At 44.4% G+C, this 19,537-nt stretch overlaps 2 protein-coding genes and 1 long non-coding RNA gene across 3 annotated transcripts; 1 reads left to right on the top strand and 2 right to left on the bottom strand.

The window, feature by feature from the left end:
• Positions 1–3,366: 3,366 nt before the first annotated feature.
• LOC109777114 (early nodulin-like protein 14) lies at positions 3,367–4,484 on the bottom strand. The gene is made up of 2 exons (XM_020335765.3): positions 4,270–4,484; positions 3,367–4,169 (listed from the first exon to the last, which is right to left on the bottom strand). Exons 1-2 carry the CDS (start codon positions 4,436–4,438, stop codon positions 3,580–3,582), a joined length of 759 nt encoding a protein of 252 aa, XP_020191354.3. The 5' UTR covers positions 4,439–4,484; the 3' UTR covers positions 3,367–3,579.
• Positions 4,485–14,026: 9,542 nt separating this feature from the next.
• Positions 14,027–15,428, bottom strand: LOC120975606 (uncharacterized). Its single transcript, XM_073511636.1, has 2 exons — positions 15,285–15,428; positions 14,027–14,644 (listed from the first exon to the last, which is right to left on the bottom strand). The coding sequence occupies exons 1-2, from the start codon at positions 15,426–15,428 to the stop codon at positions 14,027–14,029; spliced, it is 762 nt and encodes a 253-aa protein (XP_073367737.1).
• A 1,821-nt stretch (positions 15,429–17,249) lies between these two features.
• Positions 17,250–18,659, top strand: LOC109777113 (uncharacterized). Its single transcript, XR_002236221.3, has 4 exons — positions 17,250–17,390; positions 17,973–18,079; positions 18,183–18,370; positions 18,441–18,659. It is a non-coding gene; the product is annotated as an uncharacterized lncRNA (long non-coding RNA).
• The last annotated feature ends 878 nt before the right edge of the window (positions 18,660–19,537 follow it).

Here is a 19,537-nt window from a genome sequence, read left to right as displayed (position 1 = left end):
GGGGACCCTTGGAAGCAGGACCGTCCTCTTCGTTGGAGTCTCACTGTCTCGCACCAGAGGAAGTGGCAGCAGATTCCGACCATGCAAAAGGGGAGCGGACCCCTGCAGGGTGCAGTATTGTCGGATCACCGCTGATGTCTACTACACAACCTTCTTCTTGTAGACGTTGTTGGGCCTCCAAGTGCAGAGGTTTGTAGGACAGGAGCAAATTTCCCTCAAGTGGAAGACCTAAGGTTTATCAATCCGTGGGAGGCGTAGGATGAAGATGGTCTCTCTCAAGCAACCCTGCAACCAAATAACAAAGAGTCTCTTGTATCCCCAACACACCCAATACAATGGTAAATTGTATAGGTGCACTAGTTCGGCGAAGAGAAGGTGATACAAGTGCAATATGGATGGTAGATATAGGTTTTTGTAATCTGAAAATGTAAAAACAGCAAGGTAACAAGCGATAAAAGTGAGCGTAAACGGTATTGCAATGATAGGAAACAAGGCCTAGGGTTCATACTTTCACTAGTGCAAGTTCTCTCAACAATAATAACATAATTGGATCATATAACTATCCCTCAACATGCAACAAAGAGTCACTCCAAAGTCACTAATAGCGGAGAACAAACGAAGAGATTATTGTAGGGTACGAAACCACCTCAAAGTTATCCTTTCTGATTGATCTAGTCAAGAGTCCGTAGTAAAATAACACGAAGCTATTCTTTCCGTTCGATCTATCATAGAGTTTGTACTAGAATAACACCTTAAGACACAAATCAACCAAAACTCTAATGTCACCTATACTCCAATGTCACCCCAAGTATCCGTGGGTATGATTATACGATATGAATCACACAATCTCAGATTCATCTATTCAAACCAACACAAAGTACTTCAAAGAGTGCCCCAAAGTTTGTACCGGAGAGTCAAGACGAAAACGTGTGCCAACCCCTATGCATAAGTTCACGAGGTCACGGAACTCGCAAGTTGATCACCAAAACATACATCAAGTGGATCACGTGAATATCCCATTGTCACCACAGATAAACACATGCAAGACATACATCAAGTGTTCTCAAATCCTTAAAGACTCAATCCTTTAAGATAACTTCAAAGGGAAAACTCAATCCATTACATGAGAGTAGATGGGGAGAAACATCATAAGATCCAACTACAGTAGCAAAGCTCGCGGTACATCAAGATCGTGCCAAATCAAGAACACAAGAGAGAGATCAAACACATAGCTACTGGTACATACCCTCAGCCCCGAGGGTGAACTACTCTCTCCTCGTCATGGAGAGCGCCGGGATGATGAAGATGGACACCGGTGAGGGATCCCCCCTCCGGCAGGGTGCCGGAACAGGGTCCCGATTGGTTTTTGGTGGCTACAGAGGCTTGCGGCGGCGGAACTCCCGATCTAGGTTATTTTCTGGAGGTTTTTGTATTTATAGGAATTTTTGGCGTAGGTCTTACGTCAGGGGGGTCTTCGAGTCATCCAAGAGATAGGGGGCGCGCCCAGGGGGTAGGGCGCGCCCTCCACCCTCGTGGGCAGCCCGGGACTCTTCTGGCCCAACTCTTTTACTCCGGGGGCTTCTTTTGGTCCATAAAAAATCATCAAAAATTGGCACGTCAATTGGACTCCGTTTGGTATTCCTTTTCTGTAAAACTCAAAAATAAGAAAAAAAAACATAAACTGGCACTGGGCTCTAGGTTAATAGGTTAGTCCCAAAAATTATATAAAATAGCATATAAATGCATATAGAACATCCAAGATTGATAATATAATAGCATGAAACAATCAAAAATTATAGATATGTTGGAAACGTATCAACCACTAACTCTGCAGTCGCCTGATGTGGTGTCAAAAACATCCCCCGGCCATGGGGACGGATTCGGGCGTTCAACATCGAGTTGGCCCTCTGGGATGACGCCCCATTGGTCGCATGCCAGAAGCTTGGCCAAGATTGACTCACAGTCATTGTCGTCATAAAGGGGATGAACGGACTCCGGGAGGGCAATCGTGCCTTCAAAATCAAAAAGCTCCCAGAGGATGGAAGCAATGGTGTCATGGTCCAACCTGGAGCGGTGGTCATGTCGTGGATCTGCAGGACCGCTAAACCAGCACACCGACAGGCCCCTCGCCTGCAAAGGGGCCAGGCGGTGGCGCACGAAATTGAGTGCAACCATATGGCAATGAAGCCCATGCTTAGTCAGACGTCGAATACGACCCAGCACTGGGAGCCAGGCTCTGTCTGCCACCGGGGCCCTCCGCCATCCCTTATGCTCGACGACGCGAGCCGTTGGCACTTGAGAAAACACCCTGGTCTCACGAAAGTCAGCAAGCACCCATATTTGGCGTCAGTCTGCTGAGACAGAGTGTAGTCCAAGATCTGGGAATCTGGGTCGTCTTCTCCATCCGCTAGGACGAAAGACACGCATCCGGAGGTCTGATCCCCATGGGACATGTGCATCAAAAAGAAATGGCGGAAAAGCTGCAGTGACGGCATCACCCCCACAAATGCTTCACATAAATGAGCGAACAATGCCAAGGTCAAGACTGCATTTGGGCGGAGATGGAGCAAATGAATCTGGTACTGCTCCAGAACGGCGCGGTGGAAGGCTGAAAACGGGGAGCAAAGCCCGCGGCGAGGAAGATGACGAAGATTGGAGCCTGGATGACATCTGAATCCCTCGTGCCGGCCACCTTGAGTCGAGTCTCCCCCCACTCATTGCTTCGCTCGCCGACGAGATGGCGGACTTTGTCTAGCCCCTCGGCATTCATAATCCTCGAGTGGGGTATGGCCGGCTGAGGTGGTTCCGAGCGGCGCGTTTCTTCGCTTCGCCCTCTCTTCGTCGGCACATTTTTTTTCTCCTCGGCGCCATGGAGCAGCGAGTTGGCGTGCGCTTGGGGAAGAAGAACGGGTTTGGGTTGTCGCCGCCTATGCCCCCCTCCCCCGAAACGTAAGTTCGACGGGTACGAGGGCTGAAACCGCTCGCTAATCAAGGATCTGTTCTCCTTTGGTGACGGTGTCTTCATATTAAATATCCTCGACACATATTGGGCCCCCTCTGGTCCATGGCCCTATTGCTCCTCCTCTGAATACCCGGGGGCGCGCTCGGAGAATGGGCCCAAGGGCTACTGTCGGGCCAGTGGATTATGGGGTGCCCAGGGTCGAACGACCACAGGGCCCAAGAGAGTGTCTTGGAGAAAAGGAGATGAAACAATGAAGACAGGAGCTCCCGGGAGAGGTCGACGGTTCGCCTCCTTCTAGAACGGGCCTCCGGGAACCCCACGCAATACTTCGATGTGCAATACTTAGAGCACATCTAGATGTGCTTTAGCAAAACTATATATATAACGATCGAGCAAAAGCAAAATTGTTCAACAAGCAAAATCACCCATCTTAATTATCTGGCGTAATGGCTGAATTACATACTACAGTATGAAAGATTACATACCCTTACTCGCGCTATAACGATGAAATAAGGAAACAATGTTATTTGATCCGACAGAATCCTAAAATTTGGAGATATACCAATGGAAACAAATCAAACACAATCCAATGCAGCAGGAGGGACCGATCGACCAAATCAAGCTAGCACTATGGTTCCGGCTATCACGAGGCACGCCAAGAAACCGCCCCGCAAGGCTGACGCGCACGATGGCGAACTCGGCGGTGGCGACACCGTACCATTCGTTACCGGCGGCGGCGCTATTGCTGGAGGTGGCGACGTGGAAGAATTCCCCGCAGCCGGCGGCGCTAGCGCCGGAGGCGGCGAAGTGGAAGAATTTCCCGCAGCCGGCGGCGCAAGCGCTGGTGGTGGCGACGTGGAAGAATTTCCCGCAGCCGGCGGAGCTAGCGCCGGTGGTGGCGACGTAGAAGAATTCCCCGCAGCTGCCGGAGCGGGAGGCGGCGACGAGGGGGGTGACTTGGGTGGTGGCGGCGGTGTTGAAGGAGCAGGCGAAGGGGTACGCACGGCGAGGACGACGACGATGAGGCGCTCACCGGCCTGGCAGCGTGCGGCGTCGCCGCTAATGAAGAAGTAAGGGCCGGAGTGGGAGAGGACGAAGCCGGATTCGCCACCGCCGAGGCGCATGAAGGGGTCGCTGGTGTTGCATGCATCGTAGTGGCTCTGGCTCACCACCAGCACCGAGTCCTCTTGCCCTTTGTACCTAAACACTGCGCCGATCCAAAGCCACTCAGATCAGAAGCCAAGCACGAACCAAATCACTCCATGCATGCATGGATCACGAGTTCACGACGTACTATATACACGTACCGAGGCGGTCGTTGACCTGGAAGCGATTGCGCTCGGCCCAGTGGTTGAACGGCTCGGCGGGGTTCGCCGTCCACCCGCCGCGGCCGCCGACGACGATGTCGCGCCCCGCACAGCCCGTCGCCAGCAGTAGGAGGGCCACGGCGAGCCGCGCCGCCGCCATGCCAGTCATGTGCAAACTCACCAACGGCGCTGCCTTAGCAGCTAAGAGTATGTGCTTGTGTGTGGATGTGTATGCGGTATGCAACGCAACCTGCAGCGAGTATATATGGTGGCGTAAAATGTTGCCGTTGTTGGGAAGTAATTAATGGACGATGCAGGAATTAGCTGTGCCAGCCGCGGCCGTTACCAAAATCTTTACTTCCTGCCTAGTAATGCTCTGGAGAAACGTTGTCATCCTGCGGGCGGGCACGCGGCTCGGTCAATGCATGCCATACTGCCGTGCGGCGACCACACATTGGACTGGCGATTACAGAAACCTATTAAAAATAAATGAGAACTATAGAAACCCTTTTTCGTGTTTTTTTAGGTTGAGAACTGTAGAAACCTACTAATAATGACCCAATGTGACCTGCCAAGACCAAACTGTCACGCAGAGGCTTCATTTTCTTGCTCGGCCGAACTATGCCTTTAGTGCGAGTGTGTCAGAGAGAGAAAGGCCTCAACACTGTGGCCCATCCGAGCCATTCGCCGTTTCGTCTGGTTGCACCTGTGAATTTTCAGAACATGTTTCACAAAAAATCACAAAAATGTTCGAGCTTTCAAAAAAAATATTGTCAAATATTTGGTTCCATTTCCAAATTTTGTTCACAAATTAAAAAATGTTCGCATTTTTGGGAAATGTTCGGGACTTTCAAAATGAGTTCATGATTTCAGAAAATCTAAAAAAAATCTCAATTTTGGGAAAATTCTTCGTAATTTCATCAAAAAGTCTTAGGTTTGATTCTTTCATAGTTCTTTAAAGGCGAACGCTAGGCGCCGGCGCACCGGCCGAAAGTTTCGGCCGGTCCCGCCCTAGCCGTTTGATGCGAGCCGCTTGGCCAATGGATCTGGGCAAAAAAAGAAAAACGTTCGCCCACGTCTTCTTCTTCCTCGGGTTGGATCTGCAACTCCCGCTCAGGATCCTCGTCGCCGCGCCTGCAGTCCCCTCCGATGGCCGTTCTCGTCGCCGGCCGTCCTCGTGGTCGGTCCCCACCCTCGCCGGCCGTCCTCCTGGTGGGTCCCCACCCTCGCCGGCCATTCTCGCCATTGAATGGTTGTAGTCAAAACTACCAATCCATGCAACAGCTGCGCCTGCGATTGCAGCTCCACGGGCGACGGTTATAGCTCCCCTCCGGTTGTACCTCCATCGCCGCCCCTCACCGCTCGCTGCACGGAATTGCGTCGGCGACGACCACGAGTCAGTCAACGCCATTGAATGGATGTAGCAAAAAAATTCATCGGTAATAGCTAAAATAAACTACGGATGCAGCAAAAATCAAACATCGTCGCCGTCTTCGCGAGGTTGCAACTCCGTCTTACATGGATGTAGCAAAAATCTTCAGCGGTAGTAGCAAAATTCTACTACGGTTGCAGCTAAAATCGTCGTTGTCATCATCGCGAGGTCGCAGCTCCGCCTGACGGATCTAGCAAAAACTTCGCTAGTAGTAACAAAATTCAACTACGGTTGCAGCTTCTCTTTGCTATGCAGTTCCATTGAAGCTTTTCTGTCTATGCTTGAAGCTTTTTTCAACAGCTGTTGAAGCTGTTCTAAGTGACGGTTGCAACAGTAGTATACACTAGTATAGGCGGGTGCATCCCGCCATGGTGGTCGGCGAGGGAGTGCCTGGACGGCGGCGATGGAGGTCGTGGTCGGCCAGTCGCAACCCGGGGGGGAGGGGGATGCGCCCGCGTGAAGGCTGGAGGTAGGGGATGGATCTAGCCATGGCGGCAGGCAGCCATGCCGGCCAGTGAGGGGAGCCTGGCCGCCGACGATGGAGGTCGTGGTGGCCCAGTCGCAGCCCGAGAGGAGGGGAGAGGAGGATCTGCGTCCGTGAAGGCTGGAGGTAGACGCGAGAGAGCGAGCGTGACGGGGAGACCGGCGGAATTTTCAGCCGGTGCGCCGGCTTTAAACATTTCCCTTCTTTAAACATGGCACTATATATTTGTCGCAATAGCACTTCAGACGTGTTGGTTTACCTCGAGCGCACAACAACACGCCGTCACGGGTTCGATTCCCAAGGCCCGCAAACCATTATTGCGATTTTTCACTCTCGCTCCCCCGCACCGCGATGAGCCGACCCAAGTGTAATGCCACTCTGTGCGATTGGCTGACTACTTGCCGCAAAGAGCGGCATATAGGAGGCCCCGGAGCTAACCTCTAAGAAAGAAAAAACATTGCAGAGGAGAGAGATCATGTTCGGCGCCTAAGACGACAGCCTACCGCTACTGGCGCTCGCACGCCAGCAAGGGTTCGATCTCTGCCCACCAGTAGCCAAACCTTAGAAAATACCCAGTAGGCCAAACTCCCTTTGTTGTCCGTATTGAGAAAAATAACCCTTCTTTTAGTACGACATAAACATGTAGGAGTATTATATACCTATAATCTATTATGCATATTATTTTATGGTAAAAAATGAAAAATGAATGCACAGTTAAGAAAGTTCATAAATTTTAAAAGGTTCGTACAAATTGGAAAAGTTCATGAATTTAAGAAAACTTCACGAATTTTAAAATAGTTCACAACTTAAGGAAAATTATGAAATTTCGAAAAAGGTTCACCAAATTTGAAAAAAATCATCAATTTTGAATAAAAGGTTCATCAAAGTGAATAAAAGTTCATGAAAATTTTTAAAGTTCATCAATTTTGAAAAAAATTCATAAAACTTGAAAAAGAAAGTTCACATATTGAAAAAAGTTCATCAATTTTGAAAAAAAGTTCATCGAGTTTAAAAAAAATTTAAATGTTCTTCAATTTCAAAGAAAATGTTCAAGAATTTGAAAAAGTTCATCGGTTTTGAAAAAATGAAATAAGGAAGAATAGAGAAAATGGGGAAAAGGACAAAAGAAAATACCGAAAAGGAGTAAGTATGCACAACAACATGTGTGGTGACGGGGTAGTTACTGCAGCGTGCAATGACCTACGAAGTCGCTAGTTCGACTCCACACCACGCGCGCGCTATTTTACATTTAAAACAAACAGAAAAAAGGTAAATGAGAGAACCCAGCACGTAGGGTGGTGTATGCCCGTTTGCAAAATGCATAATAACGGACGCTTAAAGAACCAAATAGGAACTGCCAAGGAGGTCCCCCAATCATATTCCGTGCCTTAAGGTGCATTCCAGAAACGGGCGCACACCATCCACAACACTTGTTTTTAAATTGTCCGGCCCATCTAGGGCTTTTTTCAATGGTTTCACATTTTGTTTTCATTTTCTGTTTTCTTTTTTGTTCTTTCCCTTTTTCCTTTTTAGTCTTTCTTTTAATATTTATTTTTTCTTTTATCAAATTCATGAAACTTTACAACTTCGCAAACATTTTTCAAATTTGATTTTTTTTAAATTGTGAGTGAAATTCTTCTCAAATTTGTGATCTTTCCCGAATTTTGTGATTTTTAAAAACATTATGCACTATCTATCAACTATGAACGTCTTTCAAATTGATGACCTTTTTTCATTTTGTGAACATTTTTGAAATTACAGAATTTTCACAAATGTGCAAAGTTTTTTTTACAAAATTCATGAACTCTTTCAAAAAACTTGAAATTTTTAAAATAAAATACTGAACTTTTGAAAATTTTGCGAACTTTTTATCTTCTTTGAAAAACTGAATGGTCAAGCTCCATGGTCAACAAGTTAACCAATTATTTTCAAGTCAACTGGGCCAGCCCATATACTCCGTGCGTGATCACCAGTTATCCTAATTGGCAAGCTCTCAGCGAGCTCCTATTGGACGCTCAATCGGTCAAACATCACAGTAAGACACATGGGCGCTTCTATTGGTATTGCCTGTTTTGGAGTGAAGCACTGTATCATCAATTGACAGTAGCAGTCAGTATAGTAGCCAATAGTGGACAAGCACCTGGTTTTTATTCTTTTTCTAGTTTGGAACATTTTAAAAAAATGAATATATTTTTCTGAAAATTGTGATTTTTTGGAAATTTCAAAAATAAGGGAAAAAGGGAAGACAAATTGAAAAATAAATATTTAAAATTCGAAGCAATTTTCTGAAAACAGGAATATTTATTCAAATTCCTGAATAATTTTAACATGTGTGAAGAAATTTTGATAACACAAACATTTTTAATTTGTGAAGAAATGTTAAACATTTTCCGAAGTTCCCAAACTGTTTTTGAATATTTGAATTTTTTTAATAGAAGAACATTTTCTGAAATCACAAACATTTTTTTGGAATTTTGGAACAATTGAGATACTTTGATTTTTTTAGAAAGGGAACTTTTCAAATAAAAGTAAAAGAAAATATAAAACAACAAACACCGGTAAAAAGAAACAACAGAATAAGTAAAAACAAAAAATAAACACGCTTAAGCCAGCCATGAACCTTCTCCCAAAACCGGATGGGCTATAGTAGGTTGGGCCGGTCGTTGATATAGTTGGTTGTTGTTGCCTGTGCGATTGGTTGACTATGAAACGCACTAAGCATCATATAGGATGTGCACCTAGGAGGCGACACCACCTTATTATTTCTGTAAATGCCATGAGCCATCTATTAATTAACACCAAGAGGTTCAAAAATGGTTTTGGGCAGCATCTAGAAGCTTGCGATCAGTTTTGCACTCATTGACAGTCAGTCGCATGATGAATTTGTAAAGATTATTATCACCCTTTGGGCTGTCTGGCATGCACGTAGGAAGGCGCTACATGAATAGATCTTTGAGTCACCTCACTCAAACCCATCATTTTGTGGCCAGTTATTTGAGGGAGCTGGGCGAGTGCAAGACAAGGAAGTCACTACTAGCACCGGCTACTAGGACAACACAAGCATGGCGAGTGTCGCCGCCTGTCGATTATGCAAAGATATGAGTTGATGGCGACACTTCGCGGAGCCTGAACGAGGAGATGTTATGGGCAAACACCTAGGCTCATCTACTATTAAGTGTGGAGGGATAGCTGACCCGACATCTCTCGAGACACTAGCTTGTCGAGAAGCTTTGTCTCTGGCTCTAGACTTAAATTTGCCACATGTGATAATAGCCTTGGACTGTCAAGAAGTGGTTACGGACATCAAAAGGGCATGGGAGGTTTATATGCAAGCATTGTCAGAGAGATCCATGCGACATCTACACAGTTTGCAGCTTGCTCCTTCATCTTTGAGGGACGCGATTCTAATATCCACGCATATAGTCTCACTAAACACGCTTTAGTCCTTTCTTTAGGACGCCATTTCTGGCTCCTCGATACTCCGGACCTAAATTGTATCTCAATGTATTTGGACTATGATCATTAAATAAAGTGTGTTTAGACTCAAAAAATGTTTTACATTCTTTTTTTTGTTTCATCTTTCTATATTTTATTTTCAATTTTCCATGTTTCTTCCCTTTTTATATTTTTTCAGGAACATTTTCTAAAAACAAGTTTACATTTCAAATAATTATGAACTATTTTTAAATTCATGAACATTTTTCAAATTGGTAATTTTTTTATAATTTTTCACATCCATGATTTTGTTTTTGAATTTACGTACCTTTCTGGATTCATGATTCACTTTTTGAATTCATCTTGTGAACATTTTTTAATTTGTGAACCTTTTCAATTTCAGTGATAATTTTTTTTGAATTTCTAAGACTCTTTTCGAATCCATGAACTTTCTCCAAATCTACCAAACAAGAGCTAGGTTTTTTCAATCATCAGTAGCTAGTGCAAAAAAGGGTGTGATGTCAATAGTGGGACGAGGCCCACTAAGCTAACAACATGAGCGCGAGTTGACGAACTAGCAGTGTTAATGGCACTGAACAAAGACTACATCTGGGAGAGGCGACGAAGCGCACCCTGTCTCGCGCCGGCCAATGCTAACTAGGTCGGCCAAGTGCGGGATATTCCCCATGTGATGTTATTTCGACAACAATGTTTCAGTCAAATTGTTTTATTTAGGCCAGTTTTTTTAATAAGATATGCTCTATTTTTCAAGAAGAAATCATTCGAATACAAATAAAAATCAGACAAAAATTATTACAAGAATTTATAAAACTGTTACAAAATTCTTAAGTTTTAACAAAATTTTCGAAATACTTGGTAATTTTAAGAAACATGATTAGATTTTAAAGAATGATAAATAGTTTGAAATATTACATGAATTTTAAAAATGTCTAGGAACTTCAAAATAATTCATGAATTTTAAAAATGTTCACAAATTTCAGAAATTATTGTCAATGAATATTTTTACCACCAATGTATTATAATGTTTAAAATTTCAAAATGATCACATATTATTGAATTTTAAGAATTTCCTAATTTCAAAAGGTTTTATTGAAGTTAAAAATGGCCACAATTTTAAAACATTCAGGAATATTAATTAAGCTTCTATATTAAAAATTCACAAATTTAAAAATACAAAAGGAAAATGGAAAGAAGAATTATAATCAGTTGAGGAAAACACATGAAAAAAGGCCAGAACTTTTCGAAACATTCCCACTATCGGAAAACCGGAAGGAAAAAACAACAGTGAAGGCCAAGCGCATTAGCCCTTCCTTTTAGTGTTTTTCTTCTATGTTCTTTTTTCTTTTTTTTTGTGTTTCGTTTTTTGTTGGAACGATGTTTTTCGTTTTTTCTGTTTTCTAAATTGAAAGAACTTTTTTCAAAATCTATGAATTTTTTCCAAATTTAACTAACTTTTTTCAAAATCAATGAATTTTTTTCGAAATCAATGAAGTTTTCCTAATTTTTTGAACTTTCTGAAAAACGATGAACTTTTTTGAGAATCGATGAACACTTTCCGAATTTTGGGAACTTTTTTAAAAACTGGTGAACTGTCTTTTTGAGAATTGATGGACTTTCTTTCATAATCAATGAACTTTTTTGCAGATTTTGTGAACTTTTTTTTAAAATAGATGAACTTTTTTCTAGATTTGTGAACTTTTTTGAAAATAAATGATTTTTTTCAATTTTCATGAATTTTTTGAATTCGTGAACTTTTTTCTACTTCGTGATGTGTTTTCAAATCTGTGGACTTTCCAAATTTGTTCATATTTTTTTCAAAAGAAATAACGTTTTTCTATAATGTTTTCAAATAAATAAAAAAATTACGTGACAATGCACGCGAAATAAATAGCGTGGCTACAGTTTTCTGCTCTTATATCATGTTGCGCTAGAATATTTCACAAGTGCCAACTTGCTCTAGTGGTTAGGTAAACATGGACTGGACGTAAGAGGGACGAGTTAGATTCCACACCAAGACGATTTCCTGGTTTTTCCTCGTGCTATATAAATTCGTTGCAGTGCTGCGTGTTCATGGGCCGGCCCAGTCACCTTGCCTTCGGGCGCCACGACGAGGAACCGCCGTTAGGAGCTCCCGCTTGGTGGTCCTATTAAGTGCCTTAAGCGACGTTTGTTGCTATAACAGTGTGCAAGCCACCACCCAATCGCACTAGCACGCTCGCCAGCTCGTAGGGGAATTTGATTTTTTGCCACTACTTATTTTGTACTCCCTCTGTCAACTTTTATAAGAGCGTTAAGTGCTGTTCAAATTTCGTAACGCTACGCAAATTGTGTCGTTTCCCGTTTTGCCCCCGCGTTCACTCACTCATTGCTCACTCGCTCTGCTGATTCCCCTCCCTCTCACCGCACTCTCTCCCCAAATCCCTAGCTCCCTCTCGCCAGCGCCGCTCTCCCTCACGCCGGCGCCGCTCCCTAGCTCGCCCGCGTCGGTGTCGCCCCTTCTCCCTTTCGCCTGCGCCGCCTTCTCCCTCTCGCCGGCGTCTCCTGCGCCACCTTCTCCCGCTCGAGGCAAAGTTGCCTTTTTTACCAAGGTCGAGGAGGAGCGGGAGGACAACCTTGTCCTGCTCAACGACGGTGACGGTTTCTTTCTGCTCAACGACGCCGGCGACGAACGCCGGCGCTCCTTGTCGCCCTCGACCTGCAAGGAGGAGCGCCTACCCCATGTTGGGCCGGAGATCTGCTGGAGAAAGGAGTGCGTGAAGAAGCCCCTACAGTGGCAGAAGCAGGGGCGGGGGAGCGAGTCGGACGCCGGGGTCGTCCACGGCGTCGTCGAGCAGAGCAGCGGTGGGTCCTCGTTCAGGCTGCGGCAGGTCCTCCATGCGCGCCGCCATCTTCCTCTGCTGCGTCGATGGTGGATTGCGGCGAAGTCTGTGTGTGCAGGTACTCTTCCTGCTTCTGTATGGATGTATGGATGATTGGAGGAGTACTATTGTCTAGATAAGTGCATAGAAGAATTGCTCACGGATGCTTCTTGCTTCTGTATGATGTATGGATGTATGGAACTCACGGATGCGAGTGGTAGGCTTGCTGCTTTTACCCTAGAAATAATCATACTACATCTAGGAGTAAAATGCCAATGATGCTGTGCTGCTTCTTTTCATACTAGGCTTCTTTTCATACTCAGTTTGTATCGCCAATTTTTGCAAGAACACATGTGCTATAGCAAATGCAGTGGAGCAGGTATCCAACCAATCACATGTCATTTGCTACTGCTATAACAAATGCAGTCTTATCTACTGCTTCCGTGAATCTTTTGTTCGAGTACAAATGATGAAATGTGGGCGTTTAGTTTATAAGAAAATGACCATGAGCAGCCTGACCATGATCTTTTAATTTTGTCCAATTAATCTACCACTAGAACGAGTACTCTTTCATTAGCCTATTTATCTACTTCCACTAGAGGCATGTTTGTGTTATTTTTTTCTAAGAGGTGCAAGCATAAAAGAAGTCTGACGGCAGAGTAGCATCTTATTAGCACAAGATTATTTGGTGAATTATCAGCCGAGTCCTATTAGTTGGTGAATTATTAGCATAATATTAGGAGCTCCTCGTTCATGTTGAATTGATGTAGAAAGGACCAGGAGTAATTATCTCCTCTCCTACTCCAACAAACAAAAGGAAATTTAGAAACTCTCCTCTCCAACAAACAACATAAAATTCAGAAATTTGCATACAATTCAGAATATTTCAGAAAATGTAATCATACAAAGCCCTTTCTTCTCCTCTGTCTCCTCTCCAACAAATTCAAAAACTTCATATAATTTTTTTCTAAAATCATACATAGCCTTTCACAACTTCATATAAAATTCAGGTAATGTAATCATAGAAAGCCTTTCCACAAATTCAGAAATTTCATATAAAATTCTGGGATAAATTCTGGAACTTCCTAAATTCATATAAAATTCCTAAAATTCAGAAATTCATATCCTCTCCTCTCCTTTCCACTACAGACATCGAGTACAAGACTTTCCATTACAAACATCGAGTACAAGACTTTCCATTACAAACATCGAGTACAAGCATCTCCTCTCCTTGCCTCTCCTCTCCTATCCTCTCCTCTCCTTTCCACACTAGTCAATGCCTTTCCACTACAAACATGGAGTACAAGCCTTTCACTACAAGCCAAACATGGAGTACGGTATCTCCCCCTTTCCAATCCAAGCTCACTGGACATCTTGTTCTAGAATATCCATGGCATGTTCATAAACTTCACGAGGAAAGTGAATCCTAGGTGGTAGGATTCCTTGCCTTTCCAATCTATCCTTGCGCAAATGTGAAATTTTGTATGAATTTTCCCCTCCATGGTTCATCACTTCTACCATGACGGTCTAAAGTGTTAGAAATATTCTGTTGATTTTTCCGGCATCACACTCATCAAATTCTTCCTGCACACCTTGAATCAGTTCTTTGATAGTTGTGGGTGCTCTACAGTCGGTCAAAGACTCAAGGGATCTGAAATATCCAAGATCAAGTGTGTTTAGATCAGGAGAATTTGGAGGCTGGTTTATTATTTTAATGTCCAGACCAGTTGTAGCCACAACTTCTGCAAACTCTGCATCACTGGGAAGAATGTGCGTTCTTGCATTATCGTGCTGGATCAATATTGGATTAGTATCATCTGCGGGCCAGACTTCCTTTATTCCAGGAACCACTTTTTCTATCATATACCTCCTCATTACTCGTCGGTTCACGTTGACGGACTTGATTTCAATGGTCCCTCTTGCTCTATACTCACTTCTTCTAGCAGCAGGAATCTCTTGCACAAAGGGCCAGACACCAATTTTACCTGAGAATGTCATATTGCCTTCAGCGTCATATCTAGGTCGAGCAACAGCGGTCAGAAACATCACTTCCCCAATACAGTTTTTGTTCTGAACAGTTCTGACCGGGTCATCTTCCTCGGGGAGGAGGTAGTAGCATCTGTTCATTTTTGTCATATAGAACCACTTTTCGTCAATATGCACAATGTTGTGCATACTGATGAATTTAGGTCTTGGAGCTGCTAAGGTGGTCTCGTCAAGCATTGACAAACAAAACTTGATCCTTTCTCTTTTATTCTTTTCTTTCAAGGATGGCTTCAAACGATTGGAGTGCCTTCTAATCTTGCGAAGCTTGAGTTTCTTGTAGAGTGTAGTATGACTGACACCCAATTGGCGAGCAAGTGACCTGAGAGTCGACCTACTATTCAAAGGAACTGTGGGGATTTGGGATAGAGTATCATCCTTTCCTTTCCTCCCGCATCTTCGTTTCCTTCCGCTGGATACATCCACCTCTTGACCAAGCCCTTTTTGTCGCTCTGCTATCGTCCAGATTTTTCGAATATGTTGAACACCAACTTGAAAAATTTGAGCAACATCCTTCCTGTCATTTCTTTTGAACTTGCCACCCCTAGCCAGATGCAAGGTATGTAGTGCCATGTAGGCAGCATATCTCTGCTCATCTGTCATTGACTTTCTTTGCCTATGCAATTGCTAACCACCTACAGTAGCAAAAGAAAAAGAAACTTAGGGAAATGATGGAGGCCTTGATGATCACAAGATAGACCACATGTTGCAGGTAGATAGCTAGAGTGGCTAGCAAGAGTACCTGTTGCTTGACCATGCACTGCTTTTTCTTCTTCTTGGAGTTCCATGTCAACTTCTTCTTGGATTTCCACGTCAACTTCTTCTTGGAGTTCCATATCAACTTCTTCTCGTGCAGGTTGAGTACTTGCTTGAGGTCCAGGTTCATCCTCTTCTGGTGGAGAACAATTCAGGTCAAGGTTCAACATCTTCGTGTTGTTGTTGTTGTTGTTGTTGTTGTTGTTGTTGTTGTTGTTGTTGTTGCTATTGCTCTTGATATTGTTGATGTGTGCTGCTAATTTACTCCTGATGCTGCTACTAATTTGCTACTACTGTTGTTGCTTGAGCTACTGCTGTTGCTGCTGTGTTTGTTGCTGGAGTACTTGCTTGAGCTACTGCTGCTAATTTGTTGATGGAGTACTTGATTGAGCGACTGCTGCTGCCATTGTATTGCTGCTTCTCTTGCTTATATCTGCATGAACAAGTCCATCAAATGACACAATCTTCAGTTTATATGGTTCAGAACTGGTTAAGTTTATAACCTAAAACATCATATATGCAGATGTTTGAACTCTCTGTAATAAATTTATATGGGGTATCATTAGATGCTGCTACAAAGATTCTGCTCTCTGTAAATTCTGCTAACTGATAATTTTAATACATACAAGTGCTATATATGATGTTCCTGACCCACAATCAGTAGGAGTACAATGCTCTTACAAATGTTGCATACTGTAGAAATTAAACTTGTGAATGTTGTACTCATACTGTTGTAGAGATTCATGTTGTGACAGTCATAGTTGATCCATTTAGACAAGGAGTATTGTGCAGTAGGAGTACAATAGTCTGTATTTTGACAGACAAGTGCAGCATCCCATAGTGAATTCTCCTGTAAATTCTGTAAATAATGCATAGACAGACAAGTGCAGCATCTCATGTGTGACATGCATAACTGAATCTATGCTGAATCAAAATGATCCTTGTACTGATACTTGAGTCTGTTTGAAGAATTTACAGTAAAATTTACTCCAGGGAGCAAGATCACATTAATGCAGTTAGGTACTCCCAGCTGTAGTTCATGATTAACTTTAGCAAGATCACATTACTGCAGACAAGTACTCCATGATGTAGTTCATGATCTTATTGTGATTACAGCATGAGAACAAGGAGCAAATTCTTCTGTAAATTCATGGAGTCATTTCTTTCATGGAGTAATTTCTGTTGTTGTGCAAGGGGCGAGGCGAGGAGAACCTGCCTGGAGACAACGTGCTGCGTGCGGCAGCGACGAGCCAGGTGGGTTGGGCGCGGCCAGGACCAAGCTGAGGGGCTGGCGACCAATTTCGCGCGGCGGCGACGAGGCTGTGCCGGCTGCGACCAAGCTGGGGGCGGCGGCGACCAAACTGGGCGCCTGGGCGCGGCGGGGACCAAACTGGACGAAGGGGTTGAGCGCCTGGAGACGGGGCCGAGCGCCTGGATAATGGGGACGACTCGAGCTCGTGGCGGAAGACGAGGAGGCGAGCTCCTAGAGGAAGGGGACGGTGCGAGCTCCTGGAGGAGGGGGGTGGCCCAAGCTTTTGGAGGAAGACGAAGACACGGGCTCTTAGAGGATGGGGATGGCGCGAGCTCCTGGAGGATGGGGACGGCGTGAGCTCCTTGGGGATGGGGACGGCGTGAGCTCCTGGAGGATGGGGATGGCGCGAGCTCCCGGAGGAGGAAGATGGCTTGAGCTCTGGAGGAGGAAGACGACGCGAAATTCAAATTGGGGGTAAAATAGTCTAATTCGCCATCTGTCGGCTGTGTCCTAAAATTCTAAACGCTCTTATAAAAGTTTACAGAGGGAGTACTTTGATAATTTGACATCCCTTACTTTGTAATTGATCCGATGACACCCTTTACTTGGCACTTTGGTAATTTTCCCTCTGGCAAGTGGGTCCCGTAAAAAAATACCAAAATACCCTTGCCAATCGATTGACCAGGAATCGCTCGAGAGCTTCCGTCGTCGTTCTCGTTCTCATCCCCTTCTCGCGCACAGGAGACGGCGACGGCTACTGGACGTGACTCGGCACCATTGGTCGTCAACGGCGGCAACCCTGGTGGTACTCGACGGCGGCGGCTACATCCCGGCCAGGAGGTGAGTCCCTCTCTCCCGCTCCCTCCCTCTCTCCCGCTCCTTTCCCCGGCGACCTAGGGTTAGGGTGACCAGCACGCAGAGCGGCGGTGGCCGACTGGGTTGCCCGTGATTCTCGGTGCTGCTGTTGCTGATGCCGCGCTATGTGCTGCTGCTTATGCCTCCGCCGCTCCTCCAGTCTTTAGCCGCTGCCTCTGCTGTGTGCAGCCGCCGCCGCTGCTTGGGAATGACCAAGGGCCGAGGATAGAGTGGAGCGCCCCACAGCAAGAAGCCAAGATTGGGATTAGTGTAGCCGCTGTTTATGTCCTCAGTTAACAAAACTAACACAAATCAAGGCAAAACAACAGTGTATGCATAGTATTTCCCTGAATTGTTCCTGCTGCTTATGCGTTCCTGCTGTTGCCGCTATGAGCAGCTGCTGCTTATGCGGCCGCCGCTGCTTGTGGCCTTTAGCCGCTGCCTCTACCGTGTGCAGCTGCCGCTACTGCTTGTGCTTGCTTGCTGTTGAGGATATGCTTGCTTCATTGTTTGCTATTGCAGACCACAATTCAGATGAGCTAATTTCATGATTGCTTGTTGTTGCAGACAACAATTCAGATGAGCTAGGTGTTGGAGATGGCTGAAACGGAGACGGGTGACCACGTCGTTGCAGACAGCTTCGATTTTCCTCCTTTGTTTGTTCCCGAGCAGAGGTGAGAAAGCAAAGTAGATTCTTTTGGTGCTCATTGTCCAGTACCACATTGAGTAGACACTAACTCAATAGTATGTTGTTCGTTATTGGTCATTGTCGGTTAGGCCGCCTCCGCCGCCGCTCGTGTTCACATTAACTATTAGAGTAGCTCGTTATGTCTACAAGCTTGATGATGGAAGCGAGCAAGTTGTTGACAAGCATGATGTTGTGTTTGATTTCAACATTTCTGGTATGTCATGGGTTAACTTCAGTGACCTAATCTTCAAGGCAGTCCCAATCCCGTGACTAGAAGGTAAACACATCAACTGTTCTTTGTAATGTTAATTTTTCCTTCCAAATCTTATATTTCTCAACACATGCAGGATGTTGGCTATGGCATTGGCTGATGAGTCATCGCAGCAACCTACCCCAACTGTGAAGGACACCACGATGGCATATGACATGGCCTCAACCTCGAATGCTAGGAAGTTGACCCCGAAGAGAAGGAAGATCTAGTGTTGTGCATCATCTTCTATGTTCTCTATGCTTTTGGATGTAATATGTCAGACTTGGCAGCCCCTACTAATTTGTGCAACATCACAGCCTTATGTTAGATGATGTATGAAAATGGATGATGTGTGGACACGTGAAATATCTGTTTTATGCTATATTGTGTTCAAATTGTGTGATGGTACATGAATATGTCCATCTCAAAAGATATGTTATATTTTGGATCATATGTGTATAATTTTTTGTGGAAAGTCAGAAAAACAACCAAAATGATGCCCAAATTTTGAACATTTTTTAATAACCCAGAAAAATTGAAATAATTCCATAAAAACAACCATATACGTGTGACTATTCTGGTATAATTTGAGCTCATTTGGATGAGCCATTTTGGAGGAAATTCAAATTCAATTTTTCAGTTGTAAATTTTGACCAAATTTTGAAAGTTCTTAAAAAAATTCCAAAAATTACAGAATTTCAACAATGAAATTCTAGCTATGCTGGGAAATTTTCAACTTTTTTCGATCAAAGGTTCAACGTTTCCATGCATTTCAAGTTTCAGGTCAACTAGTTTGACCAAATTTTGAAAGTTATCAGAATAAATTCTAAAAATTACAGAAATTTAACAATCTAATAATAAATATTCTGGGAAATTTGCAGCTCATTTGGATCAATGGTTGGAGAGCAACTTCAATATGATAAAACACTCTCAAATGACAAAGTTTGGCATCATGGTGTACATACAGTATTGTCCAAGAAAAAGCATTACTACATAATTCTTACAATCTGATTGCATCTCTTGCAACAACACTAACAACTACTATTTCACAAGCTTAACACCACTAGTCCTTCGAGCAGCAGCACGTTGAGACGGGGAGCAGCGGCGGCCGGCAAGAGCAGCTCGTGGAGAGGCCGTGAGCACCAGGGGGAGGCGAGGAGATGCAAGAGGAGCAAGAGGGAGAGGTGGTGGCGG

This window comes from Aegilops tauschii, chromosome 3 (assembly GCF_002575655.3).
Source record: "Aegilops tauschii subsp. strangulata cultivar AL8/78 chromosome 3, Aet v6.0, whole genome shotgun sequence".
NCBI lineage: Eukaryota > Viridiplantae > Streptophyta > Magnoliopsida > Poales > Poaceae > Aegilops > Aegilops tauschii.
Note: the sequence above shows the minus strand (reverse complement) of the source record. Positions and strands in the feature narration are given on the sequence as shown.